A 17,010-nucleotide genomic window follows, 5' to 3' on the forward strand; every position below is an offset into this window, starting at 1 on the left:
GAGTTGCTTTTGTCTTCAGCAAATGCAGTAATTTCAAATCATAAAGTAGTGGTGTATTTCATCCCAGTTCCCTCCCTCCCCCCAATCTCACTTGTGAAAAACAAGCTGATGTTCTCTTGGTGTTTGGTTTTAGTTTTGAAAACAGTTTGATGCTTTGTGTGATTGGTTTACTTCTTTGTAATGGTTGTGACCTTTCATGTGTTATCCATCTTGTTTGATGTGTGTTACGTGGCATCTTAGGGACTTCACAAGTGATGGTCTTCCTGCAGTTCTTTTGCATGTACAGGCTTTTAAAATAATTTTGAAGTACAAGCGTTCTCTGTGTAAGCGTGTTTAATCTGTAGACAACTGACCAAAAGAGTAAGATCAAAAGATTTTGTATTTCTCCTTCGGTGCATCTTACTGGGAAGAGTTGTCCTTCAATTTTGACCTCTCTCCAGATGCTACTTTGCAGATCAGGCAGTACTTTCTTTTTCCCTGTCACAGTGCTTCTAATCCCTGGAGACTTTCTGCATGTTGTGCTGATTTCTTTCTTTATCTCTGCAAGGTGTCTATGGAACAGGCAGATTGACTTTATAGAGAAAGCTGGAGGCTTGTTTAGAAGAGGTCAGCTTCCTCTGTTTTTCAGTCTTGATGAGTGTTGCTATTACTATAGATTCCATTTATTCTCTATTAAAAATTGAAAAGACTGGGCAAAGCACTTTTTTGATCATGTATCTTCCTGTACTAAAGTAGCTAAGAGGTTTTTTGATACTGTATTTAGCAGTTTTCCCATTTGTTTATGGAAGCATGGTGCAGCTATCAGATTGTGAGCTGAGTGTAACCTGCAGGATACTTCCATCCAACTCATAGTTTTTTCCTCTGAGGAAATGAGATTTGGTTGAGTGTTATGTGCTTCCCAATTAGCTGAGTGCTGTTTTCTGCAACCATTTATGGCTAGGCATTTAAAACCTGAGCTATTGTTTTTGCAAGCCTACAGAGCATTGGATGAGCTGGTTTTTAGTTACAGAATATTTGGTCTTTTGAAGATAATGGTATAGGTGTTCTGAGATTTTTCAAGATCTCTTGGATATGTTCTTTCTGAGACATGGTAATATGTTGAACTTGGGAGAAGACAGTGCAGATGTAGTCTTGATGAATTTTGAAGACTGAGAAATATTGTGATTATCATGAATTCCCTGTGTTACATCGATACCCCTGGCAGAGCTATAATTAGCACTGTATAGTGGTATCATACTGTCTTGTAAACATACTGTAACTAGCAGTGCTGCCAGTTTTGCTGAATCTGCTGATGGAGTACAATGTATATATCCGATTATGTAGGAAGTAAAGGAAGGTGTGTGATCTGAGGGTACTGGCGTTTCAAGGTGAAGACAAGATAGGACCTTGCTTTCTTACAGTGTTAGCAATATTATTGGTGAGAACTCGAAGTAGACTTCTGTTCAGTTTTGTCAAACTATCTTGACCACAAGTATCAGGGAGAATAAAACTGTAAGCATTCAAAAGTATCAGAACAGCGAAGATGTGTATATTTGGCAGGCTGGAGCAAAGCTCTGATATCACTTAACAGAATCATTATGGTTGGAAAAGACCGGTAAGATCAAGTCCAACCATCAACCCAACGCCACTATGCCCACTAAACTATGTCCCGCAATGCCATGTCCACACGTTTTTTTGAACACCTCCAGTGATGGTGACTCCACCACCTCCCTGGGCAGCCTGTTCCAATGCTTCACCACTCTCTCCATAAAGAAATTTTTCCTAATATCCAGCCTGAACCTCCCTTGGCGCAACTTGAGGCCATTTCCTCTTGTCCTGTCGCTAGTCGCTTGGGAGAAGAGACCAACACCCACCTCTCTGCAACCCCCTTTCAGGTAATTGTAGAGAGTGATGAGGTCTCCCCTCAGCCTCCTCTTCTCCAGACTGAACAACCCCAGATCCCTCAGCCGCTCCTCATCAGACTTGTGCTCCAGACCCCTCACCAGCTTCATCGCCCTTCTCTGGACACACTCCAGCACCTCAATGCCCTTCTTGTAGTGAGGGGCCCAAAACTGAACACAGCATTCGAGGTGCGGCCTCACCAGCGCCGAGTACAGGGGCACGATCCCCTCCCTACTCCTGCTGGCCACACTATTTCTGACACAGGCCAGGATGCCGTTGGCCTTCTTGGCCACCTGGGCACACTGCTGGCTCATATTCAGCTGGCTGTCAACCAACACCCCCAGGTCCTTTTCTACGGGGCAGCTTTCCAACGACTCTTCCCTAAGCCTGTAGCGTTGTACGGGGTTGTTGTGACCCAAGTGCAGGACCCGGCACTTGGCCTTGTTGAACCTCATACAATTGGCCTCGGCCCATCGATCCAGCCTGTCCAGATTCCTCTGCAGAGCCTTCCGACCCTCGAGCAGATCAACACTCCCGCCCAGCTTGGCGTCATCTGCAAACTTGCTGAGGGAGCACTCAATCCCCTCATCCAGATCGTTGATAAATATATTAAACAAGACTGGTCCCAAAACTGAGACCTGGGGGACTCCACTTGTGACCAGACGCCAACTGGATTCCATTCACCACAACTCTCTGGGCTCGGCCGTCCAGCCAGTTTTACCCAACGAAGAGTGCACCTGTCTAAGCCACGAGCCACCAGTTTCTCCAGGAGAATGCTATGGGAGACAGTGTCGAAGGCTTTAGTAAGTCCAGGTAGACAACATTGACAGCTTTTCCCTCATCACTAAAAAGATTTTGGAGGGAAGCGTAGCCTCCTTAAGCTGTTTGGTTCATGAGTACTTTTTGTGACGTAAATCCAAGACTGAGCACACAGATTCGGGTTGCACCCTACCGATTCTGACCACGAGTTGGCTGCCCCTACGTGCCTCTGCTGTCTCTCTTTGCTGGATGAGCTGATCCCTCTGTAGTCACGTGATTGTTGAATGGGGCAAAAATCATGTTCAATGGAACAAAATTAGCTTTCTATTGGATCACCAGTGGCTTCATAAAAAAATCAGATGTCAAGGAGGTGCAACAAGCAGCAAGTGGATGGAGTAGTTTCAGCAGCAGCCTGCAATTTGGTTAGATTAGATATAGCACGTGGCTGCATTCTGCAAATTTAAGTCTGCAAGAAATTGATGTTTCATTTAAAAATAGTGTATTCATTACCTAAAACGAAGGAAACTGTCATACTCAAATTTTATCTTCATCAGTTTTCAAAGCATAGGGATCTTGAAGAGAGAAAATTTTGATAACTTTTAGTAGGAAATTATATTATTTTTATCTTCAACGTAAGAAGAGGCTTCTTACCTGTTTATTTTTTTCCTTACAATTTTGTATTTTCTTAATTATCTCTAATATTTACTTTAATGCAAGTCTATTCTAAATTTAAAGAAAAGACAGTAAGAATAAGGTTACAAGGATTGTAGCAGTGTGCATACATAGCAGTGTAGTTCTGTACAATTGATGAGATGAGATACAAGCGTTCTTCTAACTTCTCCTCCAAACCAACCACTCATGTAAGCATGCTGAATTTGAGTGTTTTTGTTGCTAATGATCATCCACTTGTTTTTCTCTCCCGAGTGTCATTTCTATAGTATGTTTGTGTAAGATCTTACGGGGCAGAGTTCACAAACTTTATTTTATGGCTGCTTACATGACCATTCTAGAATAACACATTGCTCATGAAAATCCAGAGACTTCCATATCAATGTTTGCTGAGCCCTAAAAAACGTGGCCGGTGCTCTTTAGAAGGGTCTTCCCAGGGACTGAGCCTGTCTGACTTACCTGCATTGTTCTCATAATTTTGTGTACATATGAAGAAGACAATGTTCTAGTTCCTTGTGCTGTATTCTTGCAAGGTAGCCATACAGCACAAATGTGAAAAATACTCAATTAATGTGTACTGTTACTACTTAAGTTGGCCAGCTCTCAAAGAATTCATTTCCATAGAGGAAAAATTATGATTGTATAATTTGGAAACTAGGTGTCCTGAGGTTTTTCCCATCTCAGAATTTCAGTGCAATCTTGGACAAATTACCCTTTTGTCTGTACCTATGTGTAAGAATAACAATATCTTAGTTAGTCTATTGTTTGGAAAATGAAATGGGTAGGGGGAAAACAGTGTGACTGAATTATGTTATATGGCCTGACATCACTTTCAGATTTTCAGCAAAGATGATATCAGTGAAGGGAATGAGATACCAGTTTATTTGGTGTGTAAATACTCTATAACATGCTGGGGAAAAAACAGGTAAAGAATAATCAAAACTGCTGATGGCTGCCTAAGGTTGGCTATAAAGCTTTGAGATGGAATGATTTATTTCAGCTGCATCATCCTTCATCTGAGAAGATCTGTATGTTTGAGTACATAGCCTATTGTATTTTGGTGCTAAAAGGCTCAAAACTTCACTGCTGTCATATTTAAAATGCTTTTATCAATATGTGTTGGTAAAGTTTGGACTGGAAATATAGTAGAGATGTGAAAAACAAACAAAACCAAAACATGTTGCTCTCTTATGGTGTAGAATTTGGCTTGCAATGCTGTGCGGGGAAAAAAGTTCCTTTACACACTTTGATTAGTCAAGGATGAAAAAGACTGTGACTCAAGTCACATGGGACACTCATATTAATTAAAACAAAGAGGTCCTGTAATTGAATTAGTAGAGGTTCAGTGCGGAGTCCAATTTAATAATTTTGCCTTCTGCAGACAGACCCAAGAACATCAACAGGATGCATATGCTTCTTAGATAGGTCATGCTTATGTGTAAAATGGCATGCAGATGCCTTTTGCATGCCTGAAGTGCAATTCCACACAGGAAATCTTTATGAACCAGTGTTTCTAGATAAAATTAAGTAGACAGATTTCCAGATGCACTTTTACGGGAGGCTTAGAAAGAGCAAGAATATGTGTGCTCTGTTATTTTCTGTGATTTTTTTAAACTGTGCTTAACTGCATACGTTTATTATACTTGAGTGATGGTAATTTCAAGTAATATTGGTCATTGGAACGTGCCACCATTCAGTTCACTATATAAGGATACAAATTGAACTTAGGGTGAATCTTCATACTGCATTTCATTTTTGTTGATGGTATGCAAAACTGAAGTGTAGACTTCGATGGGTAAATATGTATGGTGTCATTGCTCAGAAATTCCTAACCTTGTCATCTTTAAGCTTTAATTATCAGTTTGACTTCTCTCTTGTCAATTGCAAAATGAAAATTGTGGCTATATACAGAAATAGTCTTTAACATGTTGGTTGCTTTTTCCCTCCCCCAATTTAAGATTAGAACATAGTGTTTGTACGGTATTTAGGTCAAACTAGATGCTGGAAATTCTGTCTTTAACCACACTATTTTGATTTTTCTTTTACAGAAAATTGAAAGTCTCAAAGAAACAACCAGTGTAAGTTTCTTCAATTTTTCTATCTATTATATATAGATTCTGAAATTTACCTTATTTTCTTGGGAAAGTTTTTAAAGCTTTTTACAGAAGAGTGGGAATCCACATTAGGTCCAACCGTGTCGTTCTGGTGCTGTATTCAGATTTATGTCTAGCACCTTAGAATCATAAAATCATAGAATAGTTGAGGTTGGAAGGGACCCCTGAAGGTCTGTGGTCCAACCCCATGCTCAGAGCACGGTCAGCTAGAGCAGGTTGCCCAGGACCAAATCTAGTTGAGTTTGGAGTTAACTCCAAGTATGGAGGCTCTACAACATCTCTGGGCAACCTGTTCCAGTGTTTGATCATCCCTAGAGTGAAAAAGTGTTATCTTATGTTTAAGGTGAATTTCCTGCATTTCAATTTGTGGCCATTACTGTTGTCCTGTTACTGGGCACCACTGAGATGAGTCTAGCTCCATCTTCTTTACATCCTACCATCCCTATCAGATATTGATGCCCACTGATAAGGTCTGCCCTGAGCTTTTTCTCCTCCAGATTAAACAATCCCAGCTCTCTCAGCCTCTTTTCACATGACAGTTTACCTGCTTGCAGCGCTCTAAAAGTTTGAAGCTGACCTCCATTTCACCCTGACATCCTGTGTTTTATGTGGCTTTTGGAAACTTCAGTTTTCTACTGCTGTGCTTTTGTCTCTGGAAAAAAAAAAAGGGGAAGGGAAAGTAGGGGTTCTACAGAAGTGAGTGTTCATTTAGTTCTTGCCCAATATTTCAGTTAATATTCTGTGTAATAATAAAAATACCTGTAAATACAAAATATTATAGGATAGTAATACAAGGGGTTTTTTTCCCTGTTATTTTTATTTTCCTAGAGCATGGTAGAATCAATAAAACACTGCATTGTGTTGCTGCAGATTGCTAAAGTAAGTACACTGTAAACTCTTTTGAATTTTAATTATACAGCATTAATCTGTGTGAAAACAATTGAAATCTAAAAGTGCCTTCTATATGATCCAGGATGTATATATAAATTGGGATAAGTTGATTTATGCTACTATTTTAATGACGTTTCTGAAATACTGAGTGCCATAGCAGACAGTCCTGTTAATGTTTGTGGTAACAGTCATGCTGATGACATAGCTTTTCTTTTGAGAGAAACTTTCTTTTGCAGAGTTCGCTATTAGACTAAATAAGAACTTAAACATAAGGGTGACAGAATAGAAATTTAACAAAACTCTTCTTTCTGCTTCATTTAAGAATGTGACTAACAAATAGAAAAAGGGAAATTTGTGATGTTAATCTAAACTGGTTTGGCAAGGTTTTTCATGGGTCTGAAGTTCATGATGATGTTGGAATTTCTTGAAGTAAGAATTGTATTATTTGAGAATGCAATATGGGTAGTGCACTTATGCTTTTCACTTAAATGTTTTGTTACTTTTTAAAATTTAGTGAGATTTGGATTTACTTTTTTTGTCAAGTTCTGCTCTTACAGGCCTTCACATATTGTATTTAGGATATGTTAATTATGAGCTGCTGATATATATCTTGTGACCAAAGTGAAGGAAGATGGTGTTTTGCAAAGAAATTATGGTATTTTCAGAATTTAAGGCTGAATTTAATCAGAACACTTTCTGATTTATTTAGAAATAAACGTAGGTTATTAATTTTTTTTCTGTAGTCTAGAAAAACTTTTTTTTTTGTAGCTTTCAAATGCAATACTGCTGTTTGTCTTCATTCTAGATGCCAGATACATTAAGGCCAGTGAAAATTGAAGTATTTAGAACCTTGCAGGATCAGAAGTCATTCACTAAAAGGATCAGTGCATATTTTGTGAAATCCAAATTTCCTATCAGTAGCTTAAAAATTCTGAAGAAAATGTTTGTTAGTTAACAGGTTTATACAAAACCAAAAATATTTTACAAGTAGTAGGGTACATTGAAATAGTTTTGTGCCACATGAATCTAGAGCTAGAACAGTCTTTATTTAACATACAGTGATACTATTTGAATCCTTCACTGTAGTGAGAGCAAGAAAAGCCTTGTCAGCACTTAATAATTTGCTGTTATTTAGTACTGGGTATATTTAGAATTGTTCTAGTACAGTGAAACCAGTAGACTACATGTCATTCTTTGGGGATTTCGTGGAGTCAATTATAGATAGATTAGATGACAGTATGCTAGTTTTCTTACACAGCAATGTGTGACTTGCTGCATTAAGGTAGCTGTTGGAGAAACTGTGCAAGAAATAACTTGCTCATTTTTTGTTAATTACTATATAAATGTATTTAATAGTTGTTATTTTCACAGAGGTTTAATTCCTATGAAATCTTGTTCTTTTTTAAAAAGCTCTGCTATGCAATTAGCAAATCTGAAAGAACAGAATTATAATCTGCTTTTCAGGTTCTTGATCAAAGCTGGTAATAGGTGGCTGAGTTAGCTTTCTTGTTTCTATTGCGCTGATGCGAAGCATATTTTGAAGTTGCTTAGGTGGTTTGCTGATAATGGACAAAACTGAACTTGAGTGGCAGTTACAGTCATTTTTGATCAGGTTCAGTGCTTTGCTGCTCCAACTACCATATAAGTGTAAAGGTAGGTGGAATTTGGGTCGCCCAGAGATGCTAAGACTTGCTTTCTGTTGCACTAAATCAGACCTTGAAGTCCTCCTTTCAGTACCAGTAAATATTAACCAGTGTATATAGATGGGTTTATCCATTGGGGAGTGGGGGTTTTTTGTTTGTTTTTTTGCTAAACCGTATCTAAAGCTCTTGTAGAGCTATTGAAGATAAGGTGGTTTACATGAGTGGTTTATGCACAGCTAATTGGAAGAAGTTGATCCACATATAGTGAAAAATACTCTCTATAAATCTGATTTTTTAATAACCTTTATTCTGCTTCATCTCTTCATCTTCTTCCTCTCTCTATCTTAGGCAACTGTACTTGTTGACTACATGGCACTTCTGTTCCCCTCCACCTCCTGCCCCCTTTTCCATAAACTGTGTTGGTATCCTGACTTCTTACTACTGTAGGAAATTAAGAATACAGGGGGTTTTGGTTTGTTTTTACAGTTCTGTAAGTTGCATGTGTATGAAGCATTATATATGTAAAAATGTATTGCATCTGACTGATAGCTTTCTGTTCTTCAGTATAGAACCTTTTAAGATTCTGCAAGTTTTTTTCCCAAAGCTGTAAGGCAAGTATGGTTGCTGACTTACACTACCAAAAATAAATCATATTAACACCACCCCTGCCCCCTATTTTTATTTCTACAGTGCCTTTCTCATTAGGAGACAGACTTCGCAGTTACCTTCTGGTTGCATACCTTGAAAATCGTTACCACATCTCTATATACTCAGAACATCTCTCTGTTCTGTAATCAACAGCCGTTTATTATTCGGATGATTTTGGTACATTGAGGGAGACCTTGGATTTTGGTGGTTTTAGCATTTTGGGGTTTTTTTTGTGGTAGTGTTTTGGTTTTTTTTTTAATTGTGTGTTAAGTTGAGCGGTTTCATGGACTCTTAAAACAATCTGCCTTAGGACTTGGACAGTTAAATTTTCATTGAACTTACTGGTAAATGAAGTGTGTAATCATGCTATTTGTACTTGAGGTGACCCAAGGCATTTTCAAAATAATGAAGTAAATACCAGCTAAATAGGAGTTTGTTATAATACATACATTGATTATCAAAAAGCAATCAAAATAAACTAAGTGGGATGGATAGGTGGAGCATTTGGCTTGCGTTGTCCCGTTTACATGTATGACAGTTGAAGATGTCCAGTTTTGCTGATGTGCATGTTGTAAAATATATCTAGTGGTCTGTCAGCACATTGGTAAACTACAGACTTAGAAGTAGATATAATATGTTTTATGAAGTAGCTTTTATATTAGATATGTAGTTTTGAATCCTTGCCTTCCCTTTTTCACTCCATCATATCTGGTCAGTCTTGCCTGCCTAGTTTTGTGACATTTCTGCCTTCTTTACCTCATCAACATGCCACATTGCTGATTGTGCATTACTGAGATAAGATAGCAAGCTTCAGTACGAATGCAGCATCTTTGTTTTATTTCTTAGGTCTTAGAGATGATAGCATAACATGGAAAGTTTGTATGTTGAAAAAAGAATATATTTGGACGCCAGTGTTATTCTTTCTTCTTTGTTTGAAAGTTTGCAACCCAATGGAACTCATTGTCCTTAGTGTCGTTTTTGTCATGGAAAGCCTTGCTTAAGAAATGTCAGCTAGCAGGCATGAAATTTGAGCAGCCTATTGCCAACTATATAAGCTAGGGAAGAATGTATAAAGTATCAAAACATAAGTATGTGCCAACTTAATACTATTTACAGCTTTTTTTTTTTCCCCCCCTTGTTCCTCTTAACTTTAACAACTGGAAATCTGGGGAAATACTCCGCACACAAGTCTTAATGCTTACACTGAACAAAGTTATGGATTGATATACTGGTAATATGAACTTTGCAGCAGAAGTGAAGATATTTGGCTTAGTGTTCAGTAAAATTTGTACTGTTGCTGGTAGAGTGTTAAAACTATGCTAACTGTAGATTGGCATTAATTTGTCTGTTGCTAGTGTAATTTCCCCTGATGACAGTTTTATTCCATATTTGGGAAGAACCTACATTGTAAAGCATAATTGTATTCTGCAGTGCAGAAAGCTTATTTTTAAAATTGTTCGAACTTTTGCGGACAGATCCTTGGAAAACTCTAATCTTGAGAGGTGCAGTGACTATGTATAGAATTGTTTCTTCTAAGTTTAGTTACTGTATCACGTGATGAGGAACATTTTATGGCTGAAAATGTAAACATTCCTGAGAGAAACTCGCTGTTCTCGCTTAACACAGAACTGATAAGTCATACAAGATTGTTATGTTGATATTTTTAACATTTTTTCCTTAAGGACCAAAATAATGAGGAGAAGCACGCAGATGGACTTATAGTAAGTTTAAATCTAATCTTTATCTCCCTTTATTTCTGCAGAACATGTGAACAGAGACCTGAATTTCCACTCATTTTGCAGCATACTTCTTCCTTTCTCTAATTTACTGCTTCAAGTGTCTTGTTAAAATTACTGTTGAGTCATTAACTTCTGAGGTTAGCTAACACCATTGCCTTTAGAAAATACAGTGATCAGTTTTATACTGAATGTCTTAAAAGGCAGTGTTATGACTGACCACTTAGATAAAAACCTGCCATGTGAACAGATGAAAGTGATAGTGGCATAGAAATAGTTTTGTGTTCCATCTGAAGTATCTTTATATGTGAAATAGACCAGCTATCCGTGTGCTTCAAGTAGTTTGTCTTTTCCACAGTGCTGCTCATTTGGTGCAAAGTTGTATTATGTCTGTTTAAGCAATGTTTCTTCTTTAATATAACTTCTGCATTTTTAATGTAACTTCTGTCATCTTTGGTTTCAGTCACATGTGACTTCTCTTTGTTCGTTCTCTTTTTGTCACTAAAGTACGTTTCAGATTCTTTTAATAGGAGATTGGTTTCAGTAAAACATAACTCTAAAAATAATAGTTTGTTTTCATTACAGCTGACAATAATTCCCAAGCTTTATTTGTCTTTCCAGTATATACAGCTTTTAGCAGTATGATTTTCTGTTATGAACTTTGGAGTAAAGATGCACATAGAGATTTTGGTTTCATGCTTATTGTAAATAAGATAAACAGTTACCCTGTGGAGAGTCACGTAATTCAGGTCTTAGTGTAATGGAATAGGTTCTCTTGCATGCCCTGGAAAGGAGACGTTATGCAGCTAGACACTACCACAGGCAGAGGTGGTATGCATGTTAGATCTGCAACTCAGAAATTTCATATAGATACTACAATTTACTATAGTCTGAATTTGATTAGCCACTATTCTAATTGTGGGCTGGCTTATGCTGGGGAGAAAAAAAATATTTCTGTAAGAATATATTAACTGATGCATCAGTGATTGTGAAGACTGAATTTTTGATGCTATTGAGGTCAACGTTAGCTTGGGCTAAAGGTCAGGATTTCACTTTAAACTTAGGCAGGGATATGATCAATGTGTGATACCATGGTGGGATGACGGTCTTGTTTCTGCGTGGTTGTTTTTAACTTGTTATTAAAGTCAGGGTAGGAAACTTTCAGGTCTGCCTTCATCTGTTTCTAAACCATGAAGGCATACCCCAAAATATCTAACAAGAAACTCCAGTTCATGTTGCAGTGTGGAGAATTGTTAAAGGATAAGGTTTCAATTCTGCATACAAAGTAATTTGGGGTTTTTTCCCTTTATCCCACCAGTGTTCTGTATCATATATATTATTATTTTCCCTAAAGCCCAGGGGAACTAGAGATAGCAATAGCATCCTGTGTATCATAGGACCACCTTGATTTTTAAGTTTCTTAACTCTGAAAATGGGATCATGATTTTAAACTGTGAAATACGTGGGACAGGGACCTACCTGTGTTGCATGCATAATTGCACAAGCAGTTGAAGTAATCTGTAAGGGACATTGATTTTATGCTAGAATACAGTGGAGTAACAGTATATGTACTGGATTATTTATTTGTATACTAGTTAGTAACACCAACGAAAACGTAGAAAGGAATTTTTATGCCTTTTTTTTTTAATGGCGATTTAATAAAAATAACCGGGGAATAATAGTTTTGTTTTCAATTAAATAAATCTTGTGCTATAAAAAATAATAAAAAATTATTTTAAATGTAGGATAAAGTTCAGAATAACAGTAAACCAGGAAAGGAGGCAAGAAAGAAGTCTTCCCTTTGTAGGAAAACAGGAGGAGGAAGGTTAAAATGACGCTGTTTCACTCAGTCTGCATGCAAATAGAAATTAATAGACTAAAGGGGGGGAAGAACAGTTGGAGACTCTCTTCTTATTCTAATGTTTTAAATATTGATCTAGAAAGAGGATAGGAATAAACATACTGACTGAATTTGAAGGCAAAGCTCATCTAGCTTTTTAAAAAACAGAACTTTTTTTTTAAAGTAGAACTCGGCATTGTATGACCTTCTTGTGCTTGATATTCTTCAACTTAAGCACAGTAGCAAGATTTCCTAGCAATATTGAGGCAAAGATTTTCACAGTTCTGACATAGATCAATGGTTTTAAATTGCACATGTTTTGGAAAAGGGTTTCATGTGCCTTTTATCCAACTAACAACCCAGAACAACGTAGAAGTACTGGTTGTTGTATGTAAACATATCTAACAAACAATGCTTAGGTGATAACAAAATTACAGGCCAGTGAAGCAAGGCAAAATCATTCTAGTTTGGATTAAAAGACATTGCAATTTAGATTTACAAGAGGCTTGTTGTACGAAAGCCAATAACATATACTGAAGTCAGTGACTGTTGCGAGTGTCGAGTTGAATTGGTGCTTCCTTTTCAAAGTGCCCACGTTCATAAGTAGATTGAAATGTCCTCTACTGGAGATGCACTGAAAACTGTCAGCTTGCATTGCGAAGAGTTTTGGCCACGAAGCCACTTCATAGCTGTAAGCATGCTGATGATTCTTGTTCTAATTTATAGGTTGATTTAGTATGGTCTGGATAAATTAATTTTTGAAAAAAATGGTTTTAAAAATACAGATTTCCTATCCAGATAATTTGCATCTAACTTTCTACTCTTTGCATGCAATATTTATTAATGGGCATGGGAAGGAATACCAGAAGCTAGAACTTGAAATAAGCATTCTTTTTAGGACAAATCAAATCTGTAGCAAATTCAGTTTAGTGTAAAATCTGTGTAAAGGATTAAAGTATTACCACTTTGAAAGTATTTCTTATGTCCTCAACTGTCAATTTGTGTTTCACTTTCTTTCTCAGGAATTTGCTATCTTGCATTTGGGCATTTCTTGTGCTCACAATGTTCTTGCTATCTGTGCTTTATTTATTATTTTTTTTAATTGAGAAAAAAATGTGCTTTTGTTTCTTTTGTCTCAGAGCACTATAAACCCTGTTGACGCAGTATATCAACCGAGTCCTTTGGAACAGTCAGTGATCAGCACAATGCCTTCCCAAGCGGTTATACCTCCAGGTATGGTGTACAGACAGAACCTCAGCAGAAATATTCATAAGCAGAGCAGGATGCAGCTGCAATCTAGATGGAGGGGCTGCGTAATGGTGGATAGCTTGTGTGTCACATATGCAGTACAGGTGCACACTGCCCTTAGTGGTGCACACTCACCACCATGGTGCAAAGGAAGGGAAAGGAGCAGGAGGCATGGAGCTTCCTCAGCCATCAGGTAAATCTGCTCTAGTTCTGGGGATAAGGTTATATATTTTACTTGCTCTAAGTTACTAGCTTACACTTCTAATATACGTTCTTAAAATAAATGAAACTATAGTTTTCAGAAAAGATGAATGTTTTCTAGCTAAATAACTGCCATTTTTAAAAATGCCATCTTTGCTTAATAATGAAAAAGAGATAACAATGATGGAAACATGTTTTTCTGTCTGAATGGTTTTTATAGAAAAGGATTTAATTTTTGAAGGTGAGGTGAAATAATGTGGAATCTCCTTCCCAATAAAAGTATAATTCTCATATTTAAATGTAAATTTTGGTTTTAACATATCAAAATATCCCCTAGAACCTGCTCAGTTGTGCAAGTCAGAGCAGCGACCCTCATCTTTGCCAGTGGGACCTGTAGTAGCATCACTTGGAAATCAGACTCCAACACCAAATAGTACAGGTACAGTTCTGTGTAACTGTCTTACTGAAGTACAAGAAACAAAACCTGAATATATACTGTCTGTAACCTAATGTTATTAGCTGTTAAGACAACATTTTATTGGCTTACATCTTGCTTTTAATCAACACACATTTCAGTGTTGTGTTAAAATCAATTATTCTGCTCTTTCTCCCCCTCATGTATACATAATACATAGGAGTATTACCAGCTTGCTTTCTTGTCTCCATCACTGCAATCTTGCAGTAATTGGCACAAAAACTTTGCAGTTAATACATCGTGTGTGGCCTTTGAGTTTTTTAATCTGTTGATTCCCTCCTCTCCGTCTTAAATAATGGCATCCATTGGGCTTTTTAAAACTACAATAGATGCTTTCAAGCAAAAGGTGCTATAATATATATATGAAGTTGCTATAATTATCTGTTTACAATTCCTATAATAAAGTTTTGGGTTTTTCTTAAACCGTAACTACATACTTAACATACTTTTTATGTCTATGTTGACTGTTACTTCCTGATCAGTTGTATGGATTATATTGTCCAATCATGCTAAAACTCTCTCAGTTCCCTCTCAAGTTTTTTTCTATGCTTGTATGTAAATGATTTATTGTTACTTTATTACTACCCTTCCTTCCCATAACACTAATACAGGTGTTAAACAGTATTTGCCCCAGTCTGAAAAATGAAGGATACCCCTGCTGGCTTTTTCTCCTGCCAAGAAAAGAAGTTCCTTTTTTTTAGTCTTACTCTATGCATCTCATTTTCTAGTTAGTTTCTGATGATTGTTGTTTGCGTAAATACCTTCGCATGCTTAATAACCTCTGTTGTGTCTCTAGGCTTCCACAAAAGGTTTGTGTCAGTATTAACCTGGTTTGTCTTTATGGCTATGACTCTTTTGAAAAATGGCAAGTTAGTGGTGAGACAGGATTCATGTAATCCAATTTAGAAACTGTATTCATTACATTTTGTCGCAAATATGTTTGTAGCTAAATTGGAAAAAGATGTTTTGGGTAAGTGGAATTCAAGTTGAGTGAAAACTGGCTGGACTGCTAGGCCCGAGGCTTGTGATCAGCTGTATGAGGTCCGAATGGCAACCAAGTGACTAATGGTGTTTCTCAGGGGTTGATATTTTGTCCAATACTGCTTAACACCTCACATAACCTAGACACGGACCTTGCCAAGTTGGGGAGAGCAATGGGTAGGACAGGGCTGCCATTTAGAAGGGCTGTGACCGGCTGGGGAAGTGGACTGACAGAAACCTCATGAAGTTTGGTGAAGGCAAACGCAAAGTTCTCCACCCGCCTACATTGGGAATAGCCCTCAGCCTGCCCTGTTGCATGGGATTAACTGCAGCTTGGCAGAAGAGGAGCCAGGGGTCCAGGTGAGCAACAAGTAGAACATGAGTCAGCAGCGTGCCCTTGTGGTGATGAAGGTTTTGCTGCATACTGGGCTGGATTAGTGAGAGTGTAAAGAGCAGGTTAAGAGAAGTGATTGTTCCTCTCTATTTGGGATCTGTGAGACCACATCTTGAGTACTATGTATAGTTTTGGGTTCCACAGTACAAAGACATGGGCTGCCAAGATTAGGAAGCGGAGGCCCATGACGTACCTAGAGGCTGTCAGAACTGGGTTTGTTCAGCCTTAGGAAGATCAAGCTAAAGAGGGATGTTACTGCTGTCTTCTGCCAACTATTGCGAGGGTATAAAGAAGGTAGAACTGGGCTCCTCTTGGAGATGCACAGCAAAAGGATGAGGCAATCTACACAAGTTGTAAGAAGGGAAATTCCAAGTAGATACTAGAAAATGTTTTAGTTTTATAGTGAGGTGGTTCAAACTTTGGAATAGGTTCCCCAGAAGGATTACGGAATCTTCATCTTGAGAGATATTTAAAACCTGACTAGACGTGATCTTGAACAAACTGGTCTAATTTTGAATTTGTCTGGGCCAGATGACTTCCAGAGATCCCTTCCAAGATAAATCATACTATGAATTGATACAAGTTTTCAGTATTGTTGTTTTGCCTTTATTCAACAGCTTTGGGGAAAACATGTCCTTATACTTTACTGTTGTTCTGTGTTCTCAATTTTCCTTGTGACCTTTCTTTTGTTATCTGTTAAATGAAACTCGGTATGAACCTGACTAATAATTCCTTCTGATTTTGTAAGACATCGTACCTTCTGAGTTTGCATTAGTCTTTATTGACTTTATTGAACAATCCTACTCATAAGTTAGAACTGGTGGATTTTGAAAGGATTTCTTTGTTTTTATTAAGTCTGTAATTTTTAATACTCCATAGGAAGTGGGCAATCAGCACCGAGCAGCAGTCTTACCTCTCCAAGCCATGTCAACCTGTCTCCAAATACAGTCCCAGATTTTTCTTACTCAAGCAGTGAGGATGAGTTCTATGATGCTGATGAATTCTATCAGAGCAGTTCTTCCCCAAAGCGATGTATGGAGTAAGTAGCTGAAATTATGCAGTGCATGCTGAATACAATTTTTATCTACAAGGGCATGGCTTGTCTGCTTGTAGAAGTTAGTTAAGCTAAATAAGTGAATAAGCTACACTGGCATTAAAAAAAAACCAAAACAACAAACCCAAACAAAAAAAAATGCGGGGGAGGCAAAAAAGCCACTCTGTGTAACAGAATAAGATTACCCCCTCTCCCAGCACAGTCGTCTGTAAGGGATACAGTTTCCTCCTCTGCTCCTTCCCGTTTCATCAGGTATATATGTTGACAAAACTCTAACATAAACCAAACTTGGGAAGCCACCAGCTCAGAGATACAATCTGAGACCATGGTCTATTTCACATACGTTTGTTGCAGCTTTTGGTAAATAACCAATTCCCTCTCACATTTACTAAAAGAAATTTTTTGAAGTTGACTACCTTTCCCCAAAATCTCTATTTACTCTCCTTTTTTATTAATTGGAAAATTAATTTTAAGAG

The 17,010-nt window shown here is 37.7% G+C and overlaps 1 protein-coding gene across 3 annotated transcripts in view; it reads left to right on the top strand.

Annotated features, from left to right (window-relative positions):
• OSBPL9 (oxysterol binding protein like 9) overlaps window positions 1-17,010 on the top strand; it is a 66,744-nt gene that overhangs the window by 41,445 nt on the left and 8,289 nt on the right. For 2 of the 3 annotated variants that reach the window (XM_059822323.1, XM_059822321.1), the window contains 6 exons: window positions 5,358-5,387; window positions 6,252-6,302; window positions 10,288-10,326; window positions 13,321-13,414; window positions 13,968-14,069; window positions 16,360-16,519. In XM_059822323.1, the coding sequence (XP_059678306.1) occupies window positions 5,358-5,387; window positions 6,252-6,302; window positions 10,288-10,326; window positions 13,321-13,414; window positions 13,968-14,069; window positions 16,360-16,519 (476 nt within the window). The remainder of the gene's footprint in view (window positions 1-5,357; window positions 5,388-6,251; window positions 6,303-10,287; window positions 10,327-13,320; window positions 13,415-13,967; window positions 14,070-16,359; window positions 16,520-17,010) is intronic. The other variant, XM_059822324.1, reaches the window with a different exon arrangement.

The sequence above is a fragment of the Gavia stellata genome, chromosome 10, assembly GCF_030936135.1.
Source record: "Gavia stellata isolate bGavSte3 chromosome 10, bGavSte3.hap2, whole genome shotgun sequence".
Classification (NCBI taxonomy): domain Eukaryota; kingdom Metazoa; phylum Chordata; class Aves; order Gaviiformes; family Gaviidae; genus Gavia; species Gavia stellata.